Here is a 24,475-nt window from a genome sequence, read left to right as displayed (position 1 = left end):
AATTCTCCTCCATTTTCCATACGCGCAGCCATCAAAATAAAACACATTCCGTAAGTCTCAAGAGCTGAGGACGGAAATCAGCTCCTGCACTGCCTGTAGGTCTTCCAACAGAGGAACGCACGGGATTCTGACGCAATAGGAAATTTGTAACAAAAATCCCTGCACGAAGTCCAAGCTTTCCTTTCTTTTAATGGATGAACAAACCCAAGGCAAAATAGTCTTTGGGGTAACCCAGAGAAAGACGCAGAGCTGCGAGGTGGAGGCCTTGCCTGGCCCACTGGGGTAACTTGGGAAGGGAGGGGAGCGGGGGGAGGGGAGGGCGGGGGAGACTCAGCCTGAGCCCTGGTCTTCTCCGTGCTGCTGACTGGCTGTGACTTTGAGTCTCTGTTTCCCTTCTTGGGACTCAAAGTTCTCTGCCTTCAGGATACAGACTAAAATTTGATTATTTTGTAGTTCCCGAAGTTCTACTTAGTTCTTTTCCAAATCCGTGATGTGTCATCATAGTTTCCTATCCCCTGCAGATCTTTTCTACGTTGTTTATTGGTTTGTAAATCTTGTATTTATTTTAAAATATGTCTCACGCTTTCAATATCTAAAGCCCGCACGGGTCTGCTTCTGCTGGTTTTAGTATATACCGCTTTGTTTCTGCGTGCGTGTCTGGTCATATTTGACTGTGACTGCTCATCGACCCTGAAGATTCTTTGGGGGGATTTCCCAAGATGTGGGGTGAAGCTGCCCTTATTCCAAAGGTGATTTTGAGTTTGCTTCTGTCAGACACAAAGGGGCACTATCGGGTTTGGACGATACTTCAGCTCACAGCCCGACGTTTATCGGACCGCCTCAGTGAGGCAAGTTTAGACCCCAAGTCCACGCAAGGGCTGGCCTGTGCTCACAGCCTCAGGAAGGGCTCAGAGCAGTGACTCCTGTCTTGCCGCACATCAAGCACTTGTCCCTAAACCCCTGGGATTCAGCGAGGGAAAGGAGGTTTCCATTTGCCCCACTCCTACCCTAAGGATTGCAGCCGCCCGGGGGGACGTGGGGCTGGCTCCTATTAGACTTCCCGACCTGGAACACCCCTGAGCCCGTCCCTCGGGAAGCCACCCCAAGACAGTTCCCAGCCTCTCCGTCAGTTTACTCTGGATCACCAGATGCAAAAATGTCACTGAATGATCTATCGCTTTCTTATTATCCCGTCAGCTTTTCAGGGCTCTGTGATAAAGGATTGTTCGTTGCTCCTTAGAGTTTTACAATTTCTCTCTCTCTCTCTCTCACTATATATAAATATTTATATAAATATAAAAAATATAAATATATATATATAAATTTATATAAAATATAAATATACAAAATATATTTAAAACATATTCATATATATTTTATATAATATATAAAATATATTTAAATATGTATATATTTTTTAAGATTTTATTTTGGGGTCTGCCTGGGTGGCTAGTTGGTTGAGCGTCCGACTTTGGCTCAGGTCGTGAGCTCACGGTTTGTGAGTCTGAGCCCTGCATCGAGCTCTGTGCTGACAGCTTGGAGCCTGGGGCCTGCTTCAGACTCTGTGTCTCCCTCTCTCTCCGCCTGTCTGACTCACGCTCTGTCTGTCTCTCTCTCAAAAATGAATAAACATTAAAAAAATTTAAAGATTTTATTTTTTTAAGTAATTTCTACACCCAACATGGGGCTTGAACTTGCAACCCCAAGACCTAGAGTCGCATGTTCCTCTGACTGAGCCAGCCGGGTGCCCCTCTTCATGTGTGTTATGCATACGTGTTTAGAATTGATATATCTTCTTGACGAATAGCAGTTTCATCATTTTGGGCGTGGCTTTCTATTCCTAGAGATATTTTCAAAATTAAAGTCTGCTTTTTGCCGTTGTTGTTTGGCGGGGCTATCACTTCCGAGCGTGAGCTTTAAGAGCCAAGGAGTCATTTTCCACAGTCCCTGTTTCACACTTCGGTGAGCTGTGGGAGGAACGTTCCAGGTGGCAGCTGTTCTGTCAGCCTGGGTCCTAGTGTGAAAACAACTGGGAACTGAGACCCCTAAGTGACTGGCAAAGGATGTGTAGCAAGAGAAATAATCTTGTTTTAAACTACTAAGATTTGGGTGTTATTTGTTATGTAACATAACTCAGCCTGTACCGACTGATACAGAAATATTGGGCTAATGCCTCGAAAATGTTATCTTCGTTAGACAATCCTATGAGACACTTGACATCGGGTCCCCTGTCACCTCTGCACCCCGTATGTTCTCAACACTGCCCGTCCCCATCACTCACCTGTCAGGGACTGACCTTGCTCTCTCGTGGCCTTGCTCTCATATGCGGTTAACTTCACCCAGAACACTTCCCCCACCCTTCACGCGGCTAAAGCTTGTCTTTTTTTTTTTCTTTTTTTTTTAATGTTTATCTATTTTGAGAGAGCGAGCAAGCTGGTAAGGGCAGACCGAGAGGGAGAGAAAGAATCCCAAGCAGACGCCACACTCAGCGCAGGGCCTGACGCAGGCTCGATCTCATGACCGCGAGGTCATGACCTGAGCCAGAATCAAGAGTCGGACGTCTAACTGACCGGGCCGCCAGGCGCCCCAAAAGCTCATCCTTCAGGTCTCGTTTAAGAGGTCTCTCTAGTGACCCAGGGCAGATGCAAAGGACGCTTTGCCCAAATCTCTGTTACGGACTAGTGTCCCCAGTGTCCAGCTTCTGTGAGGACTGGTCCAGCCTCACAGATGCCCTCATCTCTTGACTTTGGCTACCCGCCGTGAGCATAGCCAGTTCCTCTCCTCCTATGGCAACCTGCGGCCAACGGCTGGCCTCCGTGGGGTTGGGTAGTAAGCCCGCCCCCCCCCCCCCCGACTCAAGGCGAGGCCAACTCTGTGGTACAAAGAGTATGTGTGTTTCTCTGGAACCGGCAGCCTCAGCTGACTGACCGACCGACCTCAGACATGAGTGCGCCCCGCCGACATCAGCAGAGTCTGGTCCAGACTGGAACGGCCCGGCAGAACCGTGAGCTTAGGAAACAGCTGTTGTTTTCAGCTGAAGTTAGTCTCCCTGCTTATCCTTATTCCCCTGCCCCCTGTTCTTCCCTACTCCCTCTCTCCTCAGGGCATGCCCTCTATAAACCGCATGTGCCAAAGCCCTTGTCTTAGGTCCTGCAGGACGACAGGGTCCCCGACTGCCTGTTCCTGGGCCGGAAACCCGTCCTGCACTGCCCCTCTACTGTCCCAGACGTGGTTTCATTCATTCAGCGACCATGCCTCGAGTCTGTCTGGTTACTTACCTCTCCTGCTAACTACAAACTTCTTGAAGGCACAGGCCTTGTTTTTATTATTACTGCTATTGACAGTAGCTCTATGCTCTTAAAAAAAAGATGGAGAGAGGGGTGGTAAAGTGGTTACCATTTTATCTTCAATGCCCGGCACGCATTAGGTACTCACTGATAGTTGAATGAACGAGGGAATGAATGAACGAAGGAATGGCTGTCCGAGATTAAGCAGAGAGATGCAGGCTGTAAGCACTTCTGTGAGCACATTGGAGATGAACGACATTTCCATAGAGAATGGATCTTGGGGACTTTTCGGGTTCAAAGACCAAGGACTTCAGCGATAGAATTTCTCCGCCGAAGAAAGGCTAGATCCAGTGTAGAAAAACACGGGAGCAGAAAATGGCTGAATTCTGCTACGAACAGAAAGAGGAGCATGTGGGACCGAGGCGACGTTGAACGGTCCTACTCAGTGAGGAGGGGCTCCGGGCCGGGTGCTCCCGTGGCCCGGTGCGCACATTTTACACGTGTTATATGTTGCCGCACACGCAGGCTGAGGAGGTGGTTATTCCCGAAAGCATCGCTCTGTTTGAGTGCCTGTGATGGGAGACTCCTTCCTAGCTGGAAAGAGGCGAAATGCTGGTGTTCAGAGTGGGGAAAAAAATCAGATGATCATCTCAGGCTCCTTTCTCCGCCCTCCACCTCCGTCCTCCTGAACAGTCAGAATCCCGTCCACAACCAGGTTGGTTTCTGTAGAGTCTGTAACAAGACGAACGTGAACCTGCAAACCTCGGGACAGGGCCTGGAAGGCCAATGTGTTCTAGCGAACACCGCCTTTCAGCTCCGCTCCTGGGGGAGTTTGCTGAGGGTCAAAGGGCCAATGAAGGGCCAGACTCTGCAACGGTGGGTTTTGTCGGGGACGGAGGCCTGGTGTGGACGATCCCTCACTTTCTGACCTGCGTCCACCGGGGTCCCACCTGCGCAGGCCATTCTGCTCTCCCCGTGCACGCGCACGACCAAGGGGCATTCGCCAAAACCTGGGGCCACAGGCCACACCTGGCCTGATGGCAGCCAGGCAGCATGGCTGAAACAGTGTTTTGTGTTTTGCGTTTTCTGCAAGGGAACACAAAACTGTCTCCTTGCAGCCTAATCAGCCAACGCAACCTGTCTATGGGGAAAGAGTGTGGGATTTGTAGGCAAGAGACTGGAGTTTCAGCTTCGGCCCCCACAAGTGGGGTAAATCACAACGTCTCCTACTTCTCGGTTTTCCTAAACTACAAACTGGGCTGTGTATCCCTTGACTTATTCCTTCAAAACGTTCTAATAAAGATTCAAAGAGTCACTGCATGCAACATAAAACATTCAAAGGACTTTACACGGATTTGTTATTATTATCATTGTTTTATGACCATTGCTAAAACGCCATCAGAGTCTAGGACAGGAACCTAGAAACTTCAGAGGTTAACAGACGTGTGGACACTAAATTCAGGACACTACCATCCGGGTGGAGAGAGCTCCAATCCCCGCATCTCTCTGCACTCCAAACTCTGGTCAGACTGAGCTGCCCGGCATCAGCTTCTGGAATTCTCCACCCTCCCTCCAGACCCTGGACCTCTGCAGGCACTGCTTCCCTCCCTGCAGCATCGTCTGTTGCCTTCCCTGCTGCCCCTTCTCCTTCCTCTTACTCCCATCTGGCTCAGCTCTGGGAAGCTAGCCCCGAGCGACCCCGACTCCACACCAAGCCTGCAAATAGATCCCCGTGTCACAGCACCCTTGGTCTCGCCCGGGGCCCCGTGTTCCCAGCACAACGTCGCGTTGTCCGTTTACACTTCTCTGTGCTCCCTGAGAGGCAGGAACATGTCTTACTCAGTAGCAGGGGGTTTGGACTAAGGACCAAATAAACACTAAGTAAATGGAAAAAGGCAGAAAGAAAGAAAAAAGCCCGGTCTGAGAGTTACAGCTGAGAAGCACGCTCACCACACTGAAAGTGGACCCGAAACCCCAGGGACCCCTCGCTGGCACGTCTCGGGACACGTCGTGATTTCTAAGGCCGCGGAAAAGAGGACAGGGGTGTGGAGCAGCCCGCGCGTGTGGGGAGAAGATCCCACTGCTTGGTGGAAGTTAAGGCAAAGCTGAGGTCAACTGGACAACTCTTGCTCAGAAATCTCAATCGAAACATGTCAGCCAAGACAACACAGGAGGGACCCAGCCTGGGCTTCAAGGCCCGTGCCCGTCGCCTCGTGCCACCATGCACTGTGGCTGCCGGCTGGCTCACAGCGGGCGTTTCTAGTCCGTGTTCAGCGTCATGATTCCCCTTGAGTTAATACTCGGCAGGACCACCGGGGGCCAGGTTACCTGCTAAAGAGACGGCGGAAGTCCATTCTTTCAACGCAGACTGAACCTGCCTACTGTGGGCCAAGCAAGCGCTCCGCTTTGCCCAGGAGGGGCTGGGGCCGGGGCCGGATAGGCCTCAGTTCACGCTCCGGGGGCCCTCGGGCGTTCGGTGGGCTGACGGAAACGCGCACAACTCACCGGGCTACAACCCAGCACGACGTGTACATGGGAGTTGCGTTTTTACTTAAGGGCCACAAATCCTTTGCCATTCCTCCCATCAGGTGGTAGGATCTAAGGTCCCTCCCCTTGAATCTGGGTGTGCCTCCTGAGTCTGGGCCTTCAAGGGCCAGGCAGCTGGCACCGGGTTCTGCTAGAAAGCTTACGCTCTCAGAACCTGCCGCCACGCCGAAGGAGCCAGAGCGGCCACACGCAGGTGCTGCAGGGACAGTCCCGCCTGAGCTCAGACTCCAAGTCATCCCAGCCGGACACGAGGGCAGGAAAGTCCCGATGGTTCCGTACCCGGCAGAGGCCCCACGTATCACAGAACAAAGACAGGCCATCCTCCCGTGCCCGTCCGGACTTCTGACCTGTGGAATCACGTCCAAGACGAACCGGCCGCTCTGTGCCATTTACACAAACTCACTGACATGCCTCATACACAACTACAGACGACAACGAAAACAGCCCACGATGAGACACGCCCTTCGGGCCAGGGACGCGGTGTCCTTCCTCTGTAAAGGCTTTACCGCGCACAGGGCTGGAGGACGGGTCCAGTGTTCCTTGGCGGCCTTGGAAGCTTTCCCACTGGTGGCTGGGGCCCTGCTCAGCTTTTCTCACTTCCTCCTGGTGTGGAGGTGAGTCTCACCCTTTCCGTGAAGAGCTGAGGGTCCACTTGTCCTGGGAGACCCAGAGCTGCTCATGCAGGACAGAGGTGCACGCCCCTGAATCACACCCCGCGTGAACCTGGTGTGCTCGGTGAGGTGCCGTGGGCAGCTGTGTGTCGCTTGCTCGCGTTCCCGGTCACCTTGTGGCCCTCGTTACGCCCCGCGGCCACCGGGTAGCGCGGAGCTGCGGCCGCTGCTCTGCGATGGCTGCTGTGGCGGAAGGGGCCCTACTCGGGTTTTGGGAACAAGGGTCTTTTCCATAGGCTGGTGTGGCTTTCCAGGCACCGCCCCTCTCTCCACCCCCCCCCCCCAGGGTCACGTTAACGCTGGAGGGTCTTGGGGCGCCTGGGTGGCCCAGTGGGTTAAGCATCTGACTTTGACTCAGGTCATGATCTCATGGTTCGTGAGTTCGAGCCCCACATCGGGCCCTCTGCTGTCGGCAAAGACCCTGCTTCAGATTCCCTGTCCCCCTCTCTCTGCCCCTTTCCTGCTTGCTCTCTCTCTCAAATCAACACTAAAAAAAATGAAAAAAAAGTATTAAAAAAATGCTGGAGGGTCTTGACAGATGATGCCCCTTCACGCTTTCTGTGGAACCTTCTCTTGCCCCTCGAATCTGTGTCCACGTCTTAGGCTAGACTGTCTCCTCCCCTTGGCGCCCTTCAGCCCAGCACAGTGGTTGGTCAGGAGAACCAGGCCGTTGAACCGAACTCAAGGGGACACAGGGAACGGATGGTATGTCCCAGGTGGCATTTCTTCTCCCCTCGTCCCTCAGGTCTCCAGACGACGGCTTACCAGTTCCTGCGGGGGAACGTCACAGGGAAGAATCCAACCAGCGTCGGAATCCGACCCACTTACTACATGGCAAGTACCGCCCGAGGAGCTTTTAGGTTACTGGATTGGATTTGAACCCCACGAGGATTTGAAACCCCACACGCTTTGAAGCTTCTAAGTGAGTCACGTGAGCTCATGCCAGTGCTAAGTGACAGAGCGGGAGCAGGACCCTGCGTTTCTGTCGCGGCGCCTGTCGGTCTCACCCGGGGACGCAGCGCCTCTGGTTTGGGAGTTCAGGAGACTGAGGCTGGTGGGGGGCCTCCTCGCGTGTGGGAAAGCCCCTCCAGACGAAAGCAGAGCCGCTGTCTGGAGGGAGATCTGTTCTGACTCTTCCTGGGGCATTTACAAGGACCAACATCACTGCCGGGAGGCTGGAGGCCGAGGGACAGCCCAGAAAGCGCTGCTCAGTCAGACCGAGAGCAGGGCCGGGGCTCAAACCCGGAGCCGCCTCCCTCCTGTTGTCGGGACGTTGACTGGACTTTCCTCGCAGCCCACGAGTTACTGGTTCCCACCAGCCATTTGTTCTACCACAGACCAGACAGAATCCCTCACGTTGACTAAAAAAGTGGTTTCAGAAAATGACTTTCGGGGCCCCTGGCTGGCTCGGTCAGAAGAGCATGCAACTCTTGATCTTGGGGTCGTGAGTTCGAGCCCCACTTTGGGGGCAGAGATGACTTAAACAAATAAATAAACTTAAAAAAAAAAAAGAAAGAAAAGAACTTTTTTTTTTCCTTTTCCTCCTCAGGCAAGAAACAAAGACCACACAAGATCATTTCCTAGCTGTGCCATCTGACAGAAGACACACGGCTTGCTGGGGAAACAAGGGAAAAAACCCAAACTCAGATGAGCGCCAAACAATTTCATCCTCAATAAACTGGATTTGCTGAGAAATACAGACTGACAGAGACAAAAAGAGAGACGCTGAAGAGGGGTGGGGCCAGATGAAGAGGGGGGACAGAGGAAGGGGTGCCAACTCCAGAAGGGACAGCACTCTTCTGCTTCCTCCTTTTTTGCTCGCCTCAAAGACGTCTGAAGTTGTCTGGGGTTTCTTAAAAAGTTAAACATGTGACTAAACATGTAGAAGTTAAACACGTTACCATGTGACTAAACAATTCTACTCGGGGGAAGTGAAAACCTATGACCACGCAAAGAATCGTACACGGATGTTTACAACATCAGTATTCCTGATAGCCCCAAACCAGAAACATTTTAAATGCTCAACCACTGGAACGCCTGGGTGGCTCAGTCAGTTAAGCCTCCGACTTCTGCTCAGGTCACGATGTCACGGTGCGTGGGTTCAAGTCCCGCGTCGGGCTCTGTGCCGACAGCTCGGAGCCTGGAACCTGCTTCGGATTCTGTGTCTCCCTCTCTCTCTGCCCCTCCCCTGCCTGTGCGCGCTCTCGCTCTCTCTCTCTCTCAAAAATAAACAAACATTAAAAAAAATTTAAAACAAGATGTTCTGTACGGTGTACAAACCTGGGGTACATCTAAACCAAGGGTACAAAGGAAAAGGCCACAATGTTCATCACAAGGACTGAGAATATGGAAATATTCCAAGACCATTGATGTTAGGGTTGGGTTAGCACAGGCCTGCTCAGAAAGTCCCAGAATATTAAAATCAGCTTAAAGAGAAATTTAATGTAAAAGGTTTACATGGCAGGTAATAAAGGCACTGCTCTTATTATTTTCAGAGGCAGCAGCCACACAGAGTTAAGAAATCAGGAGTGCCAGGAGGTACGTATTTTAAAAATGGCATCATAGGGGCATCTGGGTGGCTCAGTTGGTTGAGCGTCGGACTTCAATTCAGGTCATGATCTCACGGTCTGTGAGTTCGAGCCCCACGTCGGGCTCTGTGCTGACAGCTCAGAGCCTGGAGCCTGCTTCGGATTCTGTGTCTCCCTTTCTCTGTGCCCCTCCCCCACTCATGCTCTGTCTCCCTCTTTCTCAAAAATAAATGAACATTAGAAAAAAATGGCATCACAGAAGGTGAAATGAATACCTCCCCAAGGTAGTGTGGAGAGCTGGATGGGACGTGCAGAGTCATGGGTGGTACAATTTATGTGTCGAATTCTGGTTTTCCGGAACATGACATCCTGGACAAGGGATGTCACAGTGCTGTGGGAGAGATTCTCTCACACTGACAAGACAGAAAGAACACTGGCTTTGGACAGAGACAGACGAGATGGGAATCTGACTCCGCCTCCTGCTTAAGCCTCCAACGTTTTCATGTGTCAGGCGGGCTTACTGCTGCCTACCTGAGCGTGGTTCAGAAGACGGGCGAACAGAATGGAAGCACACACTCCCGCGAGGAGATCCCACTCCACTGCCTGAGCCTTCTGGAGCCTCGACAGGTAGTACCTGCAACAGCGGAGGTGCGACTTACCAACATCCATAATGCTTCACAAGGAACCGTCTCACATTTCTTCCCGAAGCTCGTAAGTGGGCACAGTTCTGGAGTCTCATTTCCTGAGTTGTCGGTAACTAGCAGTGAAAGATAAAGAAATGATGACCTAAGTGTACGTAGCACCTCCTTCGCCCCACGGTGTCCCTCAACCATCAAATGCAGGACATCTACACAAAGATGCTGCAGAAAACAATCCTAAAGAAAGTTCTAGGTTCTGTTAGTCTCAACCCAGAGACGCCTCCCGCCAGCTGACTCAGCCGGAGCCGTGATTCTCCCTGGTGAATCCCACATTCCTCACTGGTGTCCGTGAGAAGGGTAAAGGACACGATCACGGAGACGTGTTGCAGATGAGCATCGGAAGTCTTTCCTTTCTTCCTCCCTTGACAGATGGCGCATCTTTTCTGTAAAGGACTTAAAACTCGGGTTGGCAAAAGGAAAAAGCGAACTCTTTCTCAAGCGCTTACCACCCCGGTATGATCGATGAACATTTTGGTTTATGTTGTTCCGATTCTTTCCCGGGGAACACGAGCATGCGTTGGTGTGGGGCGTGTGCAGAGGGTGCCTAGAAGCTGGCACCAGGCTACGCGGCTTCAGATCCGGTCTCTACCACCGTTTACAGCTGTGTGGCTGGGCAAACCGGGGAAGGTGATGGCACATTCCTTGGTCCTTGTGAGGGGCGAGCGCATGAAGTATGCTCAGAACCAGACATGGAATAGGTCAAGGGCTCAACCCATGAGAGCTACTGCCCCACGGCAGGACACGCCTGTTCTGGAAGGCCGTGATCTGTGTACGTGCACAGCACGCACGCTCATGCGTATGTGTGTCTGTGACGTGCGGGCAGGCCTGTGTCGTGTGCGTATGTGCAGTTGTTTTGTCTAAACACACAGAATGGGACCAAACTTAAGGTAATCTGCTTTCTTCGCCCACCACACCACGAGAGCGTTTTCACGTACGGACCTACGTCCCATTTTCGTGGCTACGTGATATCCTACTGCGCAGGGGTGCCCTACTATGTACCCTCTCCCGCTGCCGAGGCTTCAGGTCGTTCGCACAATGGTTCTGAGCTGCATTGATGGGCTACCTCGTTGACATCACAGAAACACAAAAGGAAGTCAAATGAGGATCAGAGAAGCAGCAGTCCAGTAGATCAAACCAAGACTATTTTCCATTCCTTTGAACCGCAAGTTAGTGAAGTGGCTTATTCGACCCACTCAAGTCTAGTTATGATTTAAATCAGAACCTATAATTTAATACCTGCTCAACATTAAAAACAGTTAACGTCGTTTGAATAAAATTTTATTTAACAGAAAGACAACATGATTCTTTCAAAATAAAAATCAGGAACACCTTTGAAGCTTCCATTTCGACTGTGCGGACTCATTGTGCGTGACCGTGTGGCCACCCTCGTCACGCGTCCCCTGTGGCCCCTGCCAGCCACCGCGAGGCTGCCCGGAAAACCCCAGGAGAAAACACCCGTGCTAAATCTATTTTCCAATAGGACTTTCCAGGGAATGTTGGCATTACGCGAGGGATACGTGAGGTATGTGCAAGGCTGAAACTCCAAAGGGTCACAGTGTTTAGCCATCAGGCACGGTCCAATCCCGAGCCTCGATCAGACAGGTCTGGCAGGGGATGACTGGAGGTCGGAGTAGCGCTGATGAGCGGCCTGTCCACAAACTCCACGGTGCACAGTTCCGGGCCATTGTCATCACAGGGCGCGCGCTCCAGTTCCAGCACCACGATGGTGTTTGGGGCTGATGTTACCAGGATGTGCCGTGGCACAAACAAAGTCACCTGGGGGCCCCGCCCTGGCCAATATCGACCAAGGTTAAAGCCATTAATCCACACCTGACCCTGCAGAGACAGAAATATAAGAAAAGTGGTATAAGAAAGTGGTCCAGGTTCATTCTTCTGCATGTCGCCGTCCAGTTTTCCCAGCACCGTTTGCTGAAGAGACTGTCTTTATTCCATTGGATATTCTTTCCTGCTTTGTCAAAGATTAGTTGGCCGTACGTTTGTGGGTCCATTTCTGGGTTCTCTATCCTGTTCCATTGGTCTGATTGTCTGTTCTTGTGCCAGTCCCATACTGTCTAGATGGTTACAGTTTTGTAATAAGCGTCTGACTCTTGATTTTGGCTCGGGTCACGATCTCACGGTTTCATGAGTTCGAGCCCCATATTGGGCTCTGTGTTGACCCTGCAGAACCTGCTGGGGATTCTTTCCCTCTGTGCCCCTCCCCTGTTCGCACTCAAATAAATCAACTTAAAAAAATTATTAAAAAAAAAAAAAAAAGAAGAGGGGCATTTGGGTGTGTCTACAGAGACCCCCTGCATGGGCTAGGGTCTGCTCATAGAGTAGGACTTAACAGTTGGCCGAATAAATGGAACATTCTATCACAGAGGAAGAGAGAGAGGGAAAGAGGGGAGAGCAAGAGAGGGAGGGAGAGGGAGAATGCATGTATGGGAGATGAAGGAGCCGCCTTGGAGGAGGTGCGGCCGTGGCGTCACTTTGGGGAACTTTCAGCCTCCAGGCGTCCCCTTTGTCCTCACTCTGTCTGAATTTCCTACCCGGGTTCAAATCTCAGTCCTGCTCCTTCCTGGCTGCCCGAGCTCGGGCAGGTGCCGCTCACACTGGTGACCGGGGACAGTGGGAGGCAGCAGGCGCTGTCTGGCGGTCAGCACGGCGGCTGGCGCCGGGGCCGAGCCCAGGGAGGGACGGCGCTCCTCCCGCTACCGTAGAAAGATCTTGGCTTTCACATGCCCGCAAAAGGAGGCCAGTGATTGAAAACCACCCGTCTGTTGGGTTAAGTCATTTAGAGAAAGGATGACAGTTTTACAGTTCTCAGAATATTTTACTCTTGTTTTCACCGCAGGACGCGCTATCTCGATCCTTCCTACAGGGCATACGCAACGACAGCTTTATCGGGTTTTTATCAGGGTAAGATCTGCCGGTGCCTTGTTTTTGCAGTAGTAGAGAAGAGCAGCACTTTACTTTCGAGGCCGAGGAGGAGACGGGTTCAAGGGCAGAGCGGTGGGAGGGCGGTGAGAGCACACGGGCGTCACAATGTGTCCGGGCAGAGGCCACGCCAGCTCCCGGCTCAGTGACGAGGTGGACGACTGCAGGTCCGGTCCATTCTCCCACCCACGGTTTCCTTTCCTGAGAATCCAAGGGACCGCCCCTCACGTCTCTGGTGCCGGACGGGTGTGTCTGCCTGAAAGCCGGGAAGGGTTTCCCTGGGTGCCCTTTGCCAGCGGGTTCTGGGCTAAGGCTGAGGCTGGGCACGTGGAAGGGACTGCTCCTGGGGTGTGATGTCACAGAGACACCGGACTGACGGAACCAGGGGCGCCTGCGGGTGAGCCTGTCCCGTGCCCAGCTCGTCTTCCCAAGTGCTGCCCCGCAGACCAATAGTGCAGTGGCCTCACCGGGCAACAGTCCCTAAGACCTGCTTGGGAGCTCCTCACGGCACCACTCGGGCAGCAAGACTTGCTCCCGAGAGCCTGGAGGCGCCAGCCTGACCAGGGGGCAGGGCCGCTCAGTGTGTCTGCCCGTGACTCCCCGGCCCCTCCCCTCCTAGGAAACAGTGGCCCCACAGACCACACTGTGACACACAGACACAATCCCAACTGTCGCTCCCAGGTGCTCATCAAAGTGGACATGACTTTGCTGCTTCCTCAATTCTGGACACAGCACAGTCTGGTCCGGCTTTTCTCTCCTCCCCCAAATGCCTACCTGTGGCCCGTTGCGGGGCCTTCCGCGCCCCTATGAGCTCTGCCTCCTGCCTCACCCAGACGACCCTCTGCTTTCTGGGGACTGTGCCCTGCACCTCCCGTCCGACTTTCCTTTACACCTTTCGTGGCCTTGGTTAATTCTCAAAAGCTATGAATTTCTCCAGTACAAAATTTCCCCCCACTCTTAGCTCCTAAGAGAATAGGCATTAAATGAAGTTTAAGGTGGTTTGGTCGCCCTTCCTGGAGAGGAATCAAGACCTTGGAAAGAACAGACAGACAATTGGCAAAGAACGGGCCACCGTCCCGCCGCCCGGAGGGCCACGGTCCCACCGCTCGGAGGGCCACGGTCCCGCCGCCCGGAGGGACCGCTGTTCAACAGGACTTTCTGCAACGTTACACTGTTCTGTGCTGCCCAACCCAGCAGCTACGTGCACTCGGCCACGGCTGTTGAGCGCTTGAAATGGGGTAATGTGAAGGAGGGACCGAGTTTTCGTCACTTTTCGTTAATTTAAACGTAAACGTCACGGCCACGTGTGGCTAGCCGTCTTCTGGACAAAGTCACAACCCATGCGGTCTCGGATTCCCGTAGGCTCCTCACGGGGCCCCCGATTCCCTTTATTAACTCTAGAACCCTTGCTCTGCACCATAGCAGAGCGAAAGCCAGAAATCAGACGCTTTTTGCGTGTTCTTGCCTCTGACCTTGACCCACGGCCCCCAGACAGTCTCCTGCCTGCTTCCTCCCCGCCCCGTCTGTGCCACTCACACCCGCACGGGACTCTTCTCCACCACTCGGACACGCCAAGCCGGTACCCCCACTGCGGCCACTGTTGTCGCTGCCTGACAGCTGTTCCCCCAGGCCCCCAACTTTCGGACCACGGAGATCTCAACCCCATCGTCACCTGCTCAGGGAGAAGAGCCGTGGCCACCCATGATACCGGGCCTTCCAGTCCGGGTCACCTACTGCCCCCTCGGTCTCTTCTTTTTATTCTAGTCATTGTCATTATTTGACATGGGTACCATTTGTCTGATTATTGGCTTATCAGCTATTTCCAGCATACGTTCTACGAAGGGAAGAAACTTCGTTCGTCTTGTTCAAAGCGAGACTGTCAGCACTCAGCGGTGATACTCAGTATATACCTAGCAGCACTCATTAGGGGAGACTGGCTGATAATTCTGCCTGAGACCAGATTCAACAACGAGGTGACACGGAGTCCTACTGAAAGGATATTCCATGCCCCTCTGCTCCCAGCTCAAGAGTTTTAGAGACTCTTGGTCACTGGAAGAGAGAGAAAATATTTGCATTTGTTTCTCCTCGATCAGCACTGTGATTTGTTACTCAAAAATTACTCTAAAAGCATCAAATTTTTAAAAATTCTATGAAAAACCACACGCACTCTGATTACTGTTTTTCTTTAAAAAGTTATGCTGAAATTATTAGGGGCGGGGGGAGAGTATGCACATGTTGGTAAATGTGATGGTAACAGTAGGCTCATTCTTTTTTTTTTTTAAATGTTTGTTTATTTTAAACAGAGACAGAGCGTGAGCAGGGCAGGGGCAGAGACAGAGGGAGACACAGAATCTGTGCTGAGCTGTCAGCACAGAGCCCGACGCGCGGCTCAAACTCATGAACCGTGAGCTCGTGACCTGAGCCAAAGATGGTTGCCTAAGCGACTGAGCCACCAGGTGCCCCAAAAGTAGACTCATTCTTAATACGGCGAGCCCCATCAGGGCCCAGCATTTGCAGAGCGAACCCCAGTGGCTTCTGGGGCTTTCTGGGGCTGTCCCAGCTAAAAGAGTTCCATGACAAAGTCTTTCTCTGACCATGGCTTGACCTCTGGTGGGCTGCCCCCTCTGCTATTGTCACCAAGGTGATAATCGTTCCCATAAATGTTAGGTTTCCGGAAATGTGTGACCTGCTTCTCTGTTAGTCAGACAGATGTGTGTCTGTTTTAAATCCTCTAGACAGACACCATCCTCTCCTAAGAACTTCAAGCAAAATGTCAATGCTGTTTTAAGTCACAGTTTCACATTTTTCGAACTTGCTTGGGAGTTCCTTTGAAATCAGCAAGCTCTGGTTGGACGCTGACTTTGTCCGACTCTGAGAGAAGTTTCTCAAGCTTAGAGGGCTGTCATGACACACAATTAACGAGCGGTTGTGATGCCAACACGGTAGAAAAGAAAGAGAATTTTTAAAAAAACGGTAAAAGAGTGAGGGGTTTGCTTAGATAAGATGGGAAAGAGACCTCGCACCGCACTTCACGAGGGAAAATTAATGCTCCGTTTCCTTCAGAGCCAAAGGGGTCAGAGCTGATGCAAATCACACCCCCTCACTTCCTCCGCGGTCTTGGGGTAATAAATACCTCTACGGTCTCTGTATTTTATGACAGATCCAACTAGAACTAAAGCCATGGAAATATAAATTAGCATAAAAGATGAATCACTTCCTCCTTTTATCCAGCCCCAGACATGAATTCCTTTCCTTCTCAGCCCCTGAAGTTCTACCATCGCTTGACCTTTTTAGGACCTTACCCGACAGTGGGCACCGTGCTCTGTCGCATACCTGGACCAGAAATAAGAACCGGTGTGCAAAAACTGCCTCCTGGCAGCCATCCCATGCACGGCAAACTGCAGGAGACCCCCTTCAAGTCAGAGCGTATTTACTGCTGTGTACACGTAATTCTCACAAGTTTGTCACTACATTTTAAGACATTTTAAAATTTTATTTATTTATATTTTAAAGTAAGCTCTATGCCTGGGGCGCCTGGGTGACTCAGTTGGTTAAGCGTCCGACTCTGGCTCAGGTCATGATCTCACGGTTCATGCATTCGAACCCCACATCGGGCTCTGTGCTGACAGTTCACTGCCTGGAGCCTGCTTTGGATTCTGTATCCCTCTCTCTCAAAAATAAATAAACAGTAAAAAAAAAAAAAAAAAGTAAAAATAAAATAAAGTAAGCTCTAGGTCCAACATGGGGCTTGAACTCATGACCCCAAGACCAAGAGTTGCATGTGCTCTATGGACTCATAAGCCAGCCGGGTGTCTCGTTTTGTTGCTAAATTTATATATATATATATATGTGGAAAGATTATCTTGTTTCCAAGCTCACAGGACTTGTGACTGGGAAGCAATGAATTAGGTGGAAACAGTACTTTGTAGGGGGTAAAAACAACTGAAAATCAGGCCAAGAGTTAAAAAGCTTATCGGATTCAGAACGAAAGGAGGGTCAAGAGTGCTGAGACCTGTGGCAGGTTGCAGAAATGGCCACAGTTCTGTGCAGCTCCCCCTGTCGAGAGCCAGAATCTGTTCCTTCATTCCTCGAATCCAGCTGGTCTAGTGAACGCCCTGGCCAAAGAACATGGAAGAAGTGACTTGTGAATTCTGACCTGGGCCTTAGGAAGCTTTGCACACTGGAACCAGAAAAGACCCCGAATAGCCAAAGCAATCTTGGTGTCACAATCCTGGACTTCAAGCTGTATCACAAAGCTCTAACCATCAAGACAGTATGGTACTGGCACAAGAACAGACACTCAGATCAATGGAACAGAATAGAGAACCCAGAAATGGACCCACAAACGTATGGCCAACGAATCTTTGACAAAGCAGGAAAGAATATCCAATGGAATAAAGACAGTCTCTTCAGCAAGTGGTGCTGGGAAAACTGGACAGCGACATGCAGGAAAATGAACCTGGACCACTTTCTTACATCATACAGAAAAATAAACTCAAAATGATGAAAGACCTCAACGTAAGAAAGGAAGCCATCAAAATCCTCGAGGAGAAAGGAGGCAAAAACCTCTCTGATCTTGGCCGCAGCAACTTCTTACTCAACACGTCTCCGGAGGCAAGGGAAACCAAAGCAAAAATGAACTACTGGGACCTCATCAAAACAAAAAGCTTCTGCACAGCGAAGGAAACAATCAGCAAAACTAAAAAGCAACTGACGGAATGGGAGAAGATATTTGCAAACGACAAGTCAGATAAAGGGTTAGTATCCAAAATCTACAAAGAACTTATCAAACTCAACACCCAAAAAATAATCCAGTGAAGAAATGGGCAAAAGACAAGAATAGACACTTTTGCAAGGAAGACATCCAGATGGCCAACCGACACATGAAAAAATGCTCAACATCACTCATCATCAGGGAAACACACATCAAAACCACAATGAGATACCACCTCACACCTGTCAGAATGACTAACGTTAACAACTCAGACAACAACAGATGTTGGCGAGGATGCAGAGAAAGAGGATCTCTTTTGCACTGCTGGCGGGAATGCAAACCGGGGCAGTCACTCTGGAAAACAGTCTGCAGCTTCCTCAAAAAACTAAAAACTACCCTGCGACCCAGCAATTGCACTGCTAGGCATTTATCCAAAGGATCCAGGGGTGCTGTTTCGAAGGGACACGTGCACCCCCATGTTGATAGCCGCACGATCGACAACAGCCAAAGTCTGGAAAGAGCCCAAATGTCCATCGATGGATGGATGGATAAAGAAGATGGGGTATATATATATACAATGGAGTACTACTCGGCAATCAAAAACAATGAAATCTTGCCATTTGCAACTACGTGGATGGAACTGGAGGGTATTACGCTAAGTGAAATTAGTCACACAAAGACAAATATCATATGACTTCACTCATACGAGGGCTAAGGGAAGGAAAGCAAAAATAATATAAAAACAAGGAGGGGGACAAAACAGAAGAGACTCTTAAATATGGAGAACAAACAGAGGGTTACTGAGGGGTTGTGGGGGGGGGATGGGCTGAATGGGTCAGGGGCACTAAGGAATCTACTCCTGAAATCACTGTTGCACTCTATGCTAGCCAACTTGGATGAAAATTAAAAAAATAAATTAAATTAAATGGCAAAAAAAAAAAAAAGAAGAAGAAGGCTTGCACACCGGCGTTCTTTCTGGGAACCGTGCCGGTCACTGTATGAACAAGCCTGGAATAGCTTGCCGGACGATGAGAGGGACGTGGCCCGATCTCCTCTGTCACCTCAGTGGACAGGCCGCCAACGTCCAGGAGCACGGCCTCCTCGCTGACCGGAAGGGCGTGCAGCCGCGAGCAGAACCGCCCAGCCTGCCCGCGCTCCAAAGGGTGAGCTGGAGGAACGGGCTGCTGCCCAAACACCCGAGCCTCGTTCTTTCTGCCTGGACCACTTCTCCTTCTCCGGCAGAAGAGCAGACATCAGGGCTGCTGAGGAGGAAGAGGCCTGTTTTGCCTCACGCGGCCCCAGCGCAGGCCACACTGGCGTCCGGACGTGGCTCTCCGGGTCCCCGCAAATGCTGAGTGGGACCCGGGAACCTGGGTGTCGCCGGCACACGTGTGAGGACGGCGCCCCTGGCAGTGTCCGAAGGGGACCCGGGATCAGGTCCCGAGGACTGCAGCCTAGAAGCTGAAAGAGAAGCCCCGGGAAGAACGGACGGGGGAAGGAAACGGCGGAGGGCTTTCGGCGCAGAAGTCAGGGGAAGGGTTTCCAGGGAGGGAGTGGTTCCTCATGTCAGACGTCACCGGCCAGGACGGTAAGACAGGTCCTGAGAAGCATCGGGGGGACATTGCAACGTGGGGGTGCTGCTGGTGTTGGCAAGGACAGCTACGGAGGACTGTGGGGGCAGAAGGTGGTTCCTCCCCGTGGGGCTCCACTCCGGAGTGAGTTCTACCGACCGGGTCCTTTTCCCCACAGCTCCAAACCTGGGACAGGTACCCCACCTCTGCACTCCCCACTACAGGCACTGAATACATACCTTTAACTTGCATTGCATCCCACTTCCGGATTTGCACAGATTTCTGCGTATAGACTCAAGACCGACAGGCCCTCTATAGGATGGCCATTAGGTCTAGAAACATGGAGACCAGTACTCGCACTGAATATAGCTTAGTTGGCTGCTTGGTTGCTTTATGTACTTGCGTACTTACTTACTTACTTATTTTTACTATGTTCCAGACTTGATGGGCCACTTCCTCTTGGGATGAGGAGACGGGTAAGAACTACTAGAGGCTGAATATGTCCAAAACAGAGCCTCTGATCCCCGCCCGCATCCACGCCGCCCTGCTCCAGCCTCCCCACCCCACAGCGTCCCCTCTAACTGTCAGAAATTAACCACGCCCACCCCTCCCACTGCGCAGGCCTGAGTCTGGCATCCTCCTTGACTCCTTTCTCTGGAACACCATGCCCGATCCTTCAGCAAACCTTGCCTTTTCTTTTCGGTACAAATCTTGCACTCCTCTGCCCCACCACCCAAGCTCACGGTTACTCGCAGGACTGCAATAATAGCTTAGCTTCCCATCGGGAATTTCTGCATGAGCTTTGCCCTCCTATAATCCAGTCTCACAGAGACATGAGCTTATAAACCAGGTCCATTCTTTCACTCTCTGCTTAACAGCCACCACTGGAATGAGGAGAAGCCAAATTCACCACCCCCCGACTTGGGGCCACACTCTTCCCCCACACTCTCCCCTGGCTCACAGGATCTTTTCCTCTGGGCCTTTGCACTCGCTGCTCCCTAGCTCTGGAACATTCCTCCTCTGGCTCTTCACATGGATAACTCGGTCTCAGCCTTCAGGTCTCACCCAACGGCCACCTCCTCCTAGAGGCACCTTTCACCACTCCTTACGTGGTGGTTTAAATATATGTCCATATATATATATATTTTTTTCTTTTTTTTTTTGAGAGAGAGAGAGAGACAGACAGAGGGAGTGCAAGTGGGGGAGGAGCAGAGAGAGGGAGTGAGAGAGAATCCCTAGCAGGCTCCACACCCTCAGCATGGAACCCGACCAGGGCTTGAACTCACAAACTGCGAGACGGTGACCTGAGCCGAAAGCAAGAGTTGGTTGCTTAACTAAGCCACCCAGGTGCCCGTGTCCAAACATTCTTAACACTTCTCCCCTCAAAAGGCAGAATCTAATTCCTACCCTCCAATCAGGGACTGGACCCAATGACTCTCTTTTCACCAATGGAATGTGATGAAGGCAATGCTATGTGACTTCCAAGGCTAGGTTATAAAAAGGGTAGTTTCTGCCTGGCTCTCTCCCTCTGGGGAAAGCCAGTGCCACGTCATAAGGACACTCCAGCAACCTACAGAGAGGCCTGTGTGGGGAAGAACTAAGGCCCCCTGCCAACGGCCAACAGCAACCTGGCAGCCGTGCAAGCCAGCCACCGTGGAAGGGTCCTTCTCAGCCAGTGACGCCTTCAGGTGACGCGGCCCCGGCTGACAGCTCGACCGTAACTTCGTCAGAGACCCTGATCCAAAACCACCAGGCTGAGCCAGTCCCAAATTCCTGACCCACAGAAACTGGGAGAATAATACACGCGGACCACTGTTTAAGCCACTCAGTGTTAGGGTAGAATTTGTTACATGGCAATAGGTAACCCTTACGCCATATAAGATAGCAACGTCTTTACTCCCATGCCTTACTTTCCGTCACATCATCATGTTTATTCTCTTCCCAATTGTTACCACTATCTGAAACGATGGCATTCATTTCTTAATTGCCCCTATTTCTACAAAGGTCTCAAGGTGATACCCAAATTCCTTGACACACGAGGCCATGAAACCACCTTTCCAAGTGGGCTTCTGACCACCGCCTTCCCGGCTCCTTCTGGGGTGGTTTCGACGCCACCAACCAGTTCTCCAGTTCTCTGGACGCCAGATGCTTGTGCAACAACTCAATTAGGACACCGTCTACCTAGAGCTGGGTCGGATCCCACAAGTTCAAAGGGCTCAGACCCACAAGACTGCCTTCACTTCAGATACCAGTTCCAAGTCTGGGGTCACCCCTACTTCTGAACTACCGGCTCCAAATTGGGGGTCCCCATGACCTCCTCCTCCTCAGGTTCAAGAATTTGCCAGAGTTGGTGCACAGAACTCAGGAAAGCATTTTCCTCACGTCTGCCCTCTCCAGGCGCACCTTCTAGCACCTGAATGGGTCCACCAACCCAGAAGTTCTAGAGTTTTTACAGAGCTCCAGCTCCCAACCCCCACCCCAGAAGTCAGAGGTTGGGGTGTGGAACTCAAAGTTCCAGTCCTTGAATCATTTGGTCTTCCTGGCGGCTACGCCCCACCGGTACCAGAAAGACCAAATGATGAGGGTGCTGGAAATTTCAAAAGCAAGATGCAGAAATAATTTAAACCCACGAAGGGATTTTTGTCAGCCCTCTGCTAGAAATTCTTGGACTTTGTGATTTTTTTTTTTTTTTTTTTTTTTTTTTACGTCTTGAGAAAGGGTACATTGGCCTCCAAAAAATAAAAAAGTTACTTTTAGTCAGTATTCTACTTGGATTCTTAGCTTTCAAAGCGTAGTTCTGGTTGAGGAAAGCGGGACATTATCCCCACCCTTCTCCTCATCGTGCTGTTATGCACCCCGACCTCCCGCGAGTGGCTGAACCGCGCAGGAAGGCTGCAGCGGGTGTCGGTAGGAGACTCGTGCACACCATAGCAAGGGGGGACCGACTGCCCGGATCCAGTGCGCTGGCAGAACATGGCACTGGGATGGCACACGGTGACACGGCCGAGGCGCTGAAGAGCACTGCCCATCGGAGGAAGCCTGTGGTCAGGTAAGAGGTCTGTGCAGACAAAACACGGGCCTGAGTCTCTCGGGCGCAGCAAAACACGCCTGACTGCTTCCCACTGAAATCCCAGTCTGATGCTTGGGCACTTAACCAGAAAGCCACATCCAAATCAGAAGTGAGTTTCTGAATCTCGTGAATCAGCCTTATCAGTGACTTCGTTCACTAAATCAAGGCAGTTTCTTTACAGCAACCGAAGAGCACAGGCCCAGAGGCCGGAACAGGGCCTCTCCAGTCGGGGAGGGTCGAGGAGGGCTAGTGTATCCAGAGGCAGGGGCTTAGGAGTGGCTCGGGCTCCAGGTGTCATCCGGCTCCCCTCCCCCACCCTCACATCTGCCCATCCTCCCCCAAGTCAGACCTCAGTGCCCCATGGGGAGGTGGGCCCCGTTTGTTCCGCATCGCGGATGGCGCAGAACCTCAGGGGCTGGCCTGGGAGCGTCCTCAGTAACAGGGGCCACTGCGCACGCCGGGAAGTATCAGAAAGCAGCATGCTCTGTTTTATGGGCATGTCCTCTGACCGTCGGACCCACACAACCCAGGTCCCCAAATCCTGCGGATGGACCTTCTTGCCTGCTTTACCGAGGTGTCCCTCACACACAATCCACTCACGTCAACTGCACAGTTTGGCGGCTGTGCGACCATCCCCACAGTCAACGTTAGAGTATTTTCATCCCTCCAAAAGGAAACCCCGTACTCTCTAGCATCACTCCCCATCTCTCCCCCCATCCCCGCCCCCGCCTCTCCCTCTCCCTCCTCTAGGCAACCACTGATTCTCTGTCTGTACACCTGCCTATTCTGGACATGTCACATAAATGGAATCTGCCATATGCATGGTTTGCGATTGGCTTCTTCCATTTAACACGCCTTCAGGGTCCGTCCGCGCTGTAACATACATGACTGCTTCATTTCTTTCTCCTGCCAAATAATCTTCCATTGTTCCATATGTAACAAACATCTCGTCTATTCGTTCATCAGTGGATGGACATCTGGGCTTTTCCACCTTCTGGTCGATTCTGGATAATTCTGGAGGGTGCTGCTGTGAACAGCTGTGCACTCGTTTTTGAGAGGACGTGTGCATTAGACGGGCTTGTGGGGTTCCAAACCTTCTGACGCATTTGTAAATACTGTCTGTATATACACCTTCCAAACACGAAGGTGTAGAACGTCCACACGTGAACAGCCCACGTGCACATGCTCAGCACAAGCTCCTCGCAGCCCTTCCAGATCCTGTACAACGCCGCCTGCCTTTCCGTGCGGGCCTGCGAGTCAGACCTGGGGCTCAGGGAGCTGTTCTGTCGCCTACTTGAGCTCCTGAGCAAGATCCTTAGCGCTCCTGACCTGCTCTACAGTTAGAGGTAGTGACAGGACATCCCACTACACCTACTCTTTTTCTTTTTTTAACGTTTTTAATTTTTTTGAGAAAGAGAGAGAGAGAGAGGGCGTGAGTGGGGGAGGGGCAGAGAGCGAGCGGGACAGAGGCTCTGAAGCAGGCGCTGTGCTGACAGCAGAGAGCCCAGTGTGGGGCTCGAACTCACGAACCGTGAGATCGTGACCTGAGCCGAAGCCGGACGCCTGACCGACTGAGCCCCCCAGGCGCCCCTACACCTGCTCTTGACGATTACACAGGCAGTGCCTCTAAAATGTTGAGCTCAGCGCCTGGGTCAGGCACTCTTGGCTGTGACACCTTCGTGACCTGGCCAAAGTGAACCCCCTCTGCCCGCCGAAACGGTCTCATGCTTTTCCATTTCTTCGCCTTTGCATCTACCACGCTCCCGCTTGAAATCTCCCCCTCCGCCACCCCGACAGAACTCCCCCTGGCTCTGGCGACGTGCCATCCATCTGTCCGATCGGCCTCCACCCGAGCCACCCAGCCCTTCTGAACATTCCTGTAAACGGACACGTTCTCTTTCTGCTAAGCACCTCCCGGAAGTTCTTTCTCTTAAAGCACTAACCTGGTGAGCAATGGTGTGCTTCTCATCTGCCTTGGCCCAGTACCCACGGCGCCCCGCCAAGCCCCCCATCGCCAACATGGCTGCCTGAGGGCCTACACTGTTCCCGTCTGCTCTCTTCCCAGGGGCTCAGCAACACGGGCACCTGTGTACCCTTTCACCTGAGGGCACTTACAGAGCAAGCAGGCCCCGGGAGGTGGGCAGGATGGTGAATGAGCTGAGCACCTTTTACAAAACGCCCCTCCTGAAGCTTGTGACCCTGTGGGTGAAACCGAGGTGCCAGCCTCAGTGTGACGAGTCTGGGTGGGGCACCAGGGGGCTCAGAGGAGGGCGGGGCTGGTCCTTTCCCGGACTAAGGGTCTAAGAAGCTTTCTCAGAGGGGTTAATGCCAGTCTTGACAGATGAATATGTGATGGCAGGGTGGGCCGTGCGAGGGACTGAAAAAGCCTGAACAAAGGAGATATATGACACATCAGGACACTGAGCGGGAGAAGGAGACAAGGAAGGAGGGA

The 24,475-nt window shown here is 51.9% G+C and overlaps 1 protein-coding gene across 2 annotated transcripts in view; it reads right to left on the bottom strand.

Moving 5' to 3' along the window:
• Positions 1-10,996: 10,996 nt before the first annotated feature.
• Positions 10,997-24,475, bottom strand: part of GLB1 (galactosidase beta 1) — an 85,788-nt gene continuing 72,309 nt past the window's right edge. For both annotated transcript variants that reach the window (XM_047100224.1, XM_047100225.1), the window contains one exon: positions 10,997-11,567. In XM_047100224.1, the coding sequence (XP_046956180.1) occupies positions 11,298-11,567 (270 nt within the window). In that variant the 3' untranslated portion in view covers positions 10,997-11,297. The remainder of the gene's footprint in view (positions 11,568-24,475) is intronic.

The sequence above is a fragment of the Lynx rufus genome, unplaced genomic scaffold (assembly GCF_022079265.1).
Source record: "Lynx rufus isolate CCGP_SWC_20201006 ecotype Redwood Valley unplaced genomic scaffold, mLynRuf1.p SCAF_5, whole genome shotgun sequence".
Taxonomy (NCBI): Eukaryota; Metazoa; Chordata; class Mammalia; order Carnivora; family Felidae; genus Lynx; species Lynx rufus.
This window is presented reverse-complemented; position numbering and strand designations above follow the sequence as displayed.